The 9315-nt window shown below is 33.9% G+C and overlaps 1 protein-coding gene across 1 annotated transcript in view; it reads right to left on the bottom strand.

The window, feature by feature from the left end:
- The window catches only part of PCDH15 (protocadherin related 15), a 1158626-nt gene that overhangs the window by 1013809 nt on the left and 135502 nt on the right, over window positions 1-9315 (bottom strand). The window contains exons 2-3 of the mRNA XM_007944018.2: window positions 3789-3803; window positions 3202-3267 (exon numbers count right to left, since the gene is read on the bottom strand). Of these exons, the coding sequence (XP_007942209.1) occupies window positions 3202-3267; window positions 3789-3803 (81 nt within the window). The remainder of the gene's footprint in view (window positions 1-3201; window positions 3268-3788; window positions 3804-9315) is intronic.

Here is a 9315-nt window from a genome sequence, read left to right as displayed (position 1 = left end):
CTGATGAAACCCCTGAGACTAGGGCCCCTAGCTGCCCTTCAGGTCTGGAATTGAACACATTCCTGTGACTTCCAGCCAATAAAAGACCAGCACATGGGCTGAACATTTACATCACGTAGATACACTCCTTGGAGAGATCAAACATGGGAGAAGAGAAGGGCGGTGTATGCACAAGGAGACCACTCAGGGAGCAAGAGTGCATGGGAGTGGAGGACACAGGGAAGAGGTAACTATGGGAAGATAGTGGGATGAGAGCTGTTACTTGTGGGAAATTGCAGTCAATGTCATGAGACAAAATGTGTATGAACTGCTGTATAGAAAATGAAATTGCTCTGTAAACTTTCACCCAAATCACACACATACAGAATAGAAAAATTAAAAAAAGAAAAGTATACATCAGAGAGTTGTATGCTTTCACCATACTTATTCAAGCTGCATGCTGAGCAAATAATCCAAAAAGCTGTACTGTATGAAGAATGAGGCATCAGGGTTGGAGAAGACTCATTACCAACCTGCAATATGCAGATGATACAACCTTGTTTGCTGAAAGTGAAGAAGCCTTGAAGCATTTATTTGTGAAAATCAAAGACTACAGCTTCAGTATGAATTGTACTTCAACAAGAAGACAACAAAAATGGTCACAATTGAACCAATAATTAACATCATGATAAATGGCTGAAAGATTGAAGTTGTCAAGGCTTTCATTTTACTTGGCTCTAAAGTAAGTGCTCATGGAAGCAGCAGTCAAGAAATCAAACAGTGTATCACACTGGGCAAATCTCCTGCAAAAGACCTATTTTTAGTGTCAAAAAGCAAAGATGCCACTTTGAAAACTAAGATGTACCTGACTCCAAGCCATGGTATTTTCAATCACCTCATATTCATGTTAAATCTGAACAATGAATAAGGAAGATTGAAGACAAGTTAATGCATTTGTATTATGGTGTTGGCAAATAATTTAATGAATTAATATATTCATATTCATAAATGAATATATTATGCATGGACTGCCAAAAGAAGGAATAAATCTGGCTTAGAAAAAGTGCAGCCAAAATGCTCTTTACAAGCGAGGATGGAGAGACTTCATCTCACATACTTTGAACATTTAATCAGGAGGGATCAATTTCTGATCCATGCTTGATAGAGTGTCAGCAATAAAGAAGAAAACTCTCAGATAGATGGATTTGCACAATGGCAACAGTGGTCTCAAACAGCAATGATTGTGAGGACGGTGCAAGAACCAAGCAGTGTTTCATTCTGTTGTATATAGAAAGGAGATATTACCATCATACTGAATATAAAAATTTGGAAAGATATACATTCATATGACCAATGTGTATTTTATAAAGATAGCTCAGTGTCTTTAATAAGAAAATTATATATATATATATATATATATATATATATATATATATATACATATTTAAAAGTGAGATATTTCTTTTTAGAAACTATGTTTTAGTGTTAGATATGTTTTGCAATATTGTTTAGCAATAGAAATCAATAAATTGAGCCAAAGGAAAGTGGATTCATAATAAACAAAATTATTTGGCTTAGTTAAGAATTGCTATACTTTTCTTTGGGAGCTCTGGTAGCATAGTGCCTAAGGCACTTGACTGCTAACCAGAAGGCTGGCGGTTCAAACCCACCAGCCACTCCTCGGAAGGAAGGTTGGGCAATCCTACTATCCGTAGTGATACTGCCTCGGAAACCCAAGGAGGGGTCGCTATGAGTCGGGGCTGACTCGACGGCAAATAACAACAACAACAACAACATACTTTTCTTTAAAAGAGCCCCAACATCTCTTAAAATGAGTGCTTATTATAAAATACACATATTATATACTGTTAAGGAATGAGAAATTAAGAGTTTAAGGACAGGGCTGGAAATAACACTCTTACTGGAAATTTACTTACATTGCCTGAGAGAAATACAGAAAACATTGTGGATTGATTCACTTGGACTGTTAAGGCAAGGATGATTACACATTACATTATAATATGTGGCAGAAGCTCATTTGATCACCATATTTTTAGAAATTTAATGCAAAAGAAAAATGCAAAACATTTTGTCTGTAGGTCGGTATTTACATTCCTTGTGATGACACTCAAATAACTTTGGCAGGATTTTGAATTGCTGGCAGTTTCTACAAAACATGCCAAGTTAGGAGCACAACATTACTATACTATATCATGTCACTTTCTTCTAAAACACAAATATTGAACTTTCACCACATGTCAACACAAAGCACTGTTTTGGCAGTATCTTTTAGAGTGCTTGAGCTCCTTTGAAAAGTAGGATCTAATCACACAAAGTTGATAAAATATCATTGTCATTGTGGCTATAATTACCTGATTGGTAATATAAGCTCTGTACAGAATCATACGTTAAGTTATTATTGAACAGAATCACATATTATTTCATGTCACATATTGTCCAAGGGGATTGGTAAATGACAATATAAAATACAGATTAAACTTCTATCACGTATCATGTTTATTTATTTATATTTTATTAGAAAAGCAAACTATTTTCATTATAAAACTTTGGAAAACACAGATGGCTTTATACAAAAATAATTAACTCTAAGGTAAATTATTCTACATATTTTTGAAGAAGAAGAACTTAAATGGATTAGGTACCTTTCCTTTTTTTTTTTTTTTTTTAATTACAATAGAAAGCCTGAGTAATAATTCAGTCTTCTTCTGCTCTAGATTTGCCAGGCTTGTTCTATCCAAACATTTTCAGTTTTCTTACTGTCTATTTGCATATCTCCATGTCTAACAGGTTATGGATTTCCATTCTCACCTGATTCTAGCCAATTTCCAGTGGTCCACTTGTTTTGGAGGAATATAATACAGTTTAGTTAGAAGATTATATGTATAATAGTCAACTCTACATATTGACATGGAAAAAATCCCCATTTAGTATTTGAATGCATTATTGGGCTGCCCATGAAATCAGAATGACTCCTCAATGAAAACCAAACATTTCTATTTACTGAAAGATCATTTCACAATGTAATGTAAGCAAGGAATTTTCAGTGAAAAGTGTAACTTAAACACATACATGGAAATAATTAGAAGGGAACGATTGAATTTAGGTTGAACCTTTCATTTAATACCACCACACATAACAAATCAAGCATGACATTATAAGAGACGCCTCTTACATAAGTCATTTGAAAAACACAAAACTCACCATTCCGACTCTCTTCATCGATAGCAACTATAGTGGCTGGTGGTCCTCCCCTAGCTAGTTTGCAATCTAAAGGGGTGAAAAAAAAGCCAAGCAAAAGTACGAATTAACAATTGCAAGGGCAATTACTCAAAGATCAAATTCATCTAGAGAAGCATATTGATAAATTTTAATCTTATAATCAAATTGATATGCAGTTTTACTTTTAACAACTTAATATTTTTTAAATGCTCATAATAACCACATAGATTCCTTACCACACCCTAGCACAAGTCACATTGTATGTTATAAAACTATTCAAATCATACTAAGAAAACACCAGCAGAGACAATTGGAGAGCAGAAATCCTTCAGGACAGAGATAATGGGGTGGTAATTTAACCCAAAGAAATAACATAAAGGAATGATTAACAAGGATAAATTGTAATTAAAGCTTCACAACAGAAACAAATATAATTGGACTTTAATTGTGATAAAGGGTCTAATTAAAGTGATTGAATAGAATTTTAATAATGTTCTAAAGAGAACAAAACAAAGACAGACAAGCAATGCTCAGGAGGTTGGTTAAGGATTTTATTTTTGTCATCTTACCCTCATATTGCCAGTCTGGAGTCAAAAGTATAAAGTCATCAATGGAAGCAGATCAGAAAAATGGAGGAAAGAAAGGAAGAAAGAATATATGTATATATTTAGCAAGAGATTTAAAGATATTAAAAGAATTACACAATAACAGATATGTTACCTAATGATGTGTGGAAATGGAATATAGACAAATATTTATATCAGATTTTTTAAGTCTATTACCATATTAACACAATAACATGATAATGTATGCCATTAGTGTCTTAAAAGCTATTATAAATAGACTTGAAATAACATAAAGTACATTTATAAGTTTATCAAAACATAAAAATAGAATACTTATAAACAGTCTATTATTCCTTTGTTGAACAAGCCATAAGAATAGTGCCTATCAATCAGTAGTGATGACTAATTCATTATTACAAACCTTATTAATACTATGTCACTTATCACATGGTAATGAGCTATAATATCATAATTAAAATGTGAAGGCTTTGCCTAAAATATGTTAAATGAACACTTATGAGACAAAGCATTACTGTAGGAGGCATTCAGTGAAAGTGAGAGAGTTACATTATGCAGTTGCATATACATGACACACTCCTGTAACCACACCTTTGATTAGCTTTGCTTAAACCCGTACAGATATCTGCTTTATTTGGAAGATGATTCCAAGATTTTTTTTTTTTTTTTATCATTTTCTAAACTCTGCTATTTATTATGAACATAGGCATGAGTAATAATACCTTTATCAAGCACTGTATCTAATTAAAGTATGTGTTCTCTCATATAAAGCTTGAGACCTCAGACATATAACAATTTCTTCTCTCTCCTTTCTTGTCAATAATCGAGTCACAAGACCCATTTAAAAGTCTAATGTATCTCATATTTATTACACTTATTCTTCTCCTTCCTATTCCCTCTAGCCTAGTTTATCACTTCTACTTTTGCAATGTTCACCTCACTGGTCTCTCAGAAGTCTTTGTTACCCGGTATTCACCATTCATTCCCTGAGAATCATCTTCATGCACCAAAGTAGAATAATGGCATTATTTGCCACAAAATCCTTCTGTAAAATTCTTTGAAATGAAGCAAAATTACTTAGAGCAACATTAATAATTATTTTCCAAGACCATTCTCTCCTCTTTCTATATATATAGTAAGTGTCTTAATTAATGCGGTCATCATGGTGATGGAACATGGGGAAAGTATATTGTGTACTTGCATGTGAAGGCTGAAAGACAAGCAAATGCTTAGTTAATAACTTTATGAGCAGAAAGGATGATGAAAGAGGAAATGAGGGGACAGCTGGGCATATACACACTTTAAATTTTTTCATCAGTTTATTTCTACTGAGATTAAGGATAGACTTTTTCTATATAACTAAACTTACTAAGACTCTATATTCCAGCCATGCCTAACTCTCCTACCATCACTATGCTCTACAAGTTCACGCTTCAGCCATAGTAAACCAAAGGTATATTTGCTCTTCCATCTGCTGAAATGCCATTGCTGTTTTTTTTTTTTTTTGTCAGATTTACTTCTATTCTACCAAGATTTCAAAGATAAACAATAACATCACATGAAAAGAAAATGGCAGACCACTATTCCTTATGAATATATAAGTAAAAATCTTCAACATAAAACTAACAGAATTCAATGGAACATTAAAACGATTATACACTATAACTGAGATGTATCTCGGGAATGCAAGGTTGTTCAACAACAACAAAAATTGCCTTATACCACATTGATAAAATGAAGTTAAAAAAAAAAACACTTGCTTATATCAATTTTTGCAGTAAGTCATTTGACAAGATCCAGCACTCTTTTATGATATAAAGAATCAATGAGCTAAGAGTAGAAGAGAAATTCTTCAGTAGAGTAAAGAGTATGAAAAGCTGTCAGATAACAACATACTCAATGGCAAAAGACTGAAAGCTTTCCCCCTAATACCAGGCACTGGGTAAGGATATCTTGTTTCACCAGTGGTGTTTAACAATGTCCTGGAAGTTCCAGCAAGAGCACAAAAAAGATAAAAACTATATATGCTGATGACATGATGCTATACAAAGAAATTCCCAAAGAATCCTACAGAACACTTCTAGAGCTGACAGATTAATTCAGCAAAGTTTCAGGGCACAAGATCAGCACATAAAAAATCAGTTATTTCTATATACTCCTAATGGGGACTCAGAAAAGAAACAACCCATGTGATCAACAGATGAACGGATAAACAAAATATATTAAAAATGTCATTCTGTCATATAGAAAAAAAGATTTTTTGAAACAAGATTTTTCACAGATAAATTTTGAAAACCTTATGCTTTCAGCATAATGAAACAAGTTAAACACAAATGAGAAATATTGTATGGGTCACTGAAATGAAATGTTCAGAATAGTCAAATCAGTAGAGAAAAATGTTTGCTAGTGTTTACCAGAGACTGATGGGAAGGGGAGATAGAGAAGTATTACTTAAGAGAAACAAGTTACTGCTTAAGTTATTACTAAGTTTCTGTTTAGAGGGATGAAAATCATTTAGAAATTACATGGTAAATCTAATTAATGTCACTGAATTGTGCACTGAAAAATAGTTAAAACGGCAAATGTTTTGTTAAGTAAATTTTATCACAGAAAGACTAAAGGAAGGCGGGGGGGAGCTGTACAACTATCCCCTCTTCCAGAACATCTTCCCTTCTGCCAGCCTGGAATAAATGCCTCTTTTCTGAATTCTTGTGATACACACTGCATTCTATTGTACTAATTACACCATTGGAAAAAATAATAGACTTTCTCTCTTGCAAGTGCTTCTGAAGACAAAACCTGTGCAATATTCATTTTGGTAATCTGACAAGAGTTGGTCCTGAAAAAAATTTATGTTGGATTTTCCTGAAATAGAGTCTACTCAGCTACTCTCTCCTATTGGACATCCCTCCATGAGAGGTGCTTAGACATCTCTGTCGTTACTACTCCTCACCAGAAGAAACAGCCCAGAATGTTACAATAAATTTCCTCCAAGTCAAACCCTTTTAGATGACTTCCATTAGACTTTGTTCTTCCCAAAACAAGTTATCTTCATATACAACAGACACTTTATTTCTTTGGAATTAAGTAAAAAATAATTTGTTGTTTGTTTATTTCTTTCTTTTTAGAATCACACCACTAATGAAGAGAGGTTGGTAAGAAACATAAAAATAACCTATTAATAACATTGTTCACAACAGCCACAGTGTTTGTTTTGGAATGATACTTTTATGAAAGTATAATTAATTAGCTTTGAAATGCAGAGAAGTATTTTTAATAAGAAAAAATATGTTCCGAATTGTCTTAAAAAAAAATGTTATTTAGTATGCAATAGCCAGTGATGTATTATGTGTGCAAAACATCCAAATGGTGATCAGAGTGAAGACTAGACAGCAATTTGTTGGCTGAGATCCTGTTCTCTATGGTCTATGGAAAATCTGTCTGCCACAGGAAAGACGGCTTAGTGGATGATGCTTGTACTTTGAAAATGGACCTTCATAATCTATTTAATTTCACCCTTGACTGTCTTGGTTAAATCACAAATTCATTGTTTTTCATGCCTAGGATGAAAACCTCTGAGGCCCGTACCCCTTTCCCACATCCAATTTGCTGAAAAGTGTGGGATAGGAATGCAAATACCTGAAAGTTCTTTGTGTTTATTTCTGTAAATATGCCATTAAGCTTAAAACAAACCATGTATTTTTAAATGATCTCACACAACAGGTTGCATTTAAAACACCCCAAAAGGTATTGGAAGAATGTATAATGATAACTTTCACTTGTACTAAGCCTATAATTCTTTGTTTTTATTTTAGTCTTTGGTTAAAAAAAAACATGTTACAGACATTTCAGAACAAAGACAATGATCCAGAATTGTCCAAATATGCCCATTCTTTTACCAAGAAGATGAGTACTATCAGAAGTTAAAACCCCATGCCCAATTATTCTGAAAGCTTTCATTTATGGCCAAATGATGTGTTTTCAATAAAATTTTAAAAGTTTTAATTTTTTCCCTATATGTTAACATATCAATTGTTATCTATATGCCAATGCCATGCAAGTTTTAACTCCTGCACACACCTCTCCCTTGAGTCTGGATCCCACCTCACAGGCAACCTTCATACCTCCAATTTCAAAGATGTCTCAGATGCAGAGCCTCAAATTTCAATTTCAGTACCTATCTCCAGTTCCCAACATATTGCATTTATAATTATCTCAGGGAATGACACCATTAAGGACCAAGTTTAATAAACCAGAAACCGGGGAGTTACCTGTGGCCAAGCCCATCTCCCTCTTTCCTTTATTAAATCTATCAAAATTTACTTCCTAAAGAAAAATTTCTCACATTTGTCTACTGCTTTCAATCTCTAATAGCACTATTCTAATCCAATCTCTTATCTGCTAATGTTTTCTTAATTGCTCTCTCTACAGGCAATCTTGTCCATCCATTTACCAATCCCTCCCCCACTGCTTTTTTTATTTTAAAAAAAACTATAGTTTGACAAGAGTGACATTCTAAAATAAAATTGTATTTAACTTTTAGTTACTTGCCATTTATATTAGATTAAAAACCTTTTTTTTTTTTTTTTTCCCCTCCATGGACTATGATCCTTTGATATAATTTTAGGATGAAAGTAAAAATATTTTATAATGGGGGATTCCAGCAAGATAGCAGAATAGGCATACAAGCTACCCAGACCTTCTGCAACAAAGAAATGAGAAACCAATACAGAAGATGATCCTGGAACCTTGAGCTTTGAAGGCAAGGATAAAGAAGTGGATTAAATATTAACTAATAAAAGAACTTGGATTAAACAATGAATAAAGACACAAATGGAGCTGAGGACAGCCAGCTGGCTTGAAGACACAGCCATTTTGAATATTTCCTAGAGCAACCTTGGCTCTGCTCACCAAGGACTGCATTGGTGCCTGACAACCAGAAAGGAAAACAGCAAAAAGGGAGACAAATAAACCTGTGGACTGCCAGCAGCTATCCTGAAGATATTTTGAATATTCTCAAGTGAGGGGTGCCACCATTTTGAATATAAGCAAGTACCATTCTTACCTGGATGGCAATAAAGAAGTGGGTTCCGCTTGCAGAGGAGAGTATAGGCAGCCATGCTGGAGGCTGATGACTAGAAAGGTGTGGTATTCCCCTTGTTACTCATAACCCACACACTCTTGGTGAACAGAGGTGTGGCAATCCTCCACCGCCATTCACCTTCTTGACCAGCAGGAATTCCATCCTAGTCTGTGGCCTGACAGAGCCTGAGTTCCATGCCCTGCCCCTCAAAGTTTTATTTTTGATTGTTTTTAAGTTATTCTTTTTATCTACCTCCTTTTTTTTCCTGTTCCTTATTCTTGGTTCCTGTTATTTTTTTTTTCCTTCTTTTGGTTTTTCTCATCCCTTGTTTTCACTTTTTTTTTTTTTTTTTTATTAGGATTTGGGTGAAGATTTACAGAGTAAATTCACTTGCATGTAAATAAAATCTGTCTGTGGAAATTTAATTGA

Source organism: Orycteropus afer, unplaced genomic scaffold (assembly GCF_000298275.1).
Source record: "Orycteropus afer afer isolate SDZICR_OR568_19922 unplaced genomic scaffold, OryAfe1.0 scaffold00118, whole genome shotgun sequence".
Classification (NCBI taxonomy): domain Eukaryota; kingdom Metazoa; phylum Chordata; class Mammalia; order Tubulidentata; family Orycteropodidae; genus Orycteropus; species Orycteropus afer.
Note: the sequence above shows the minus strand (reverse complement) of the source record. Positions and strands in the feature narration are given on the sequence as shown.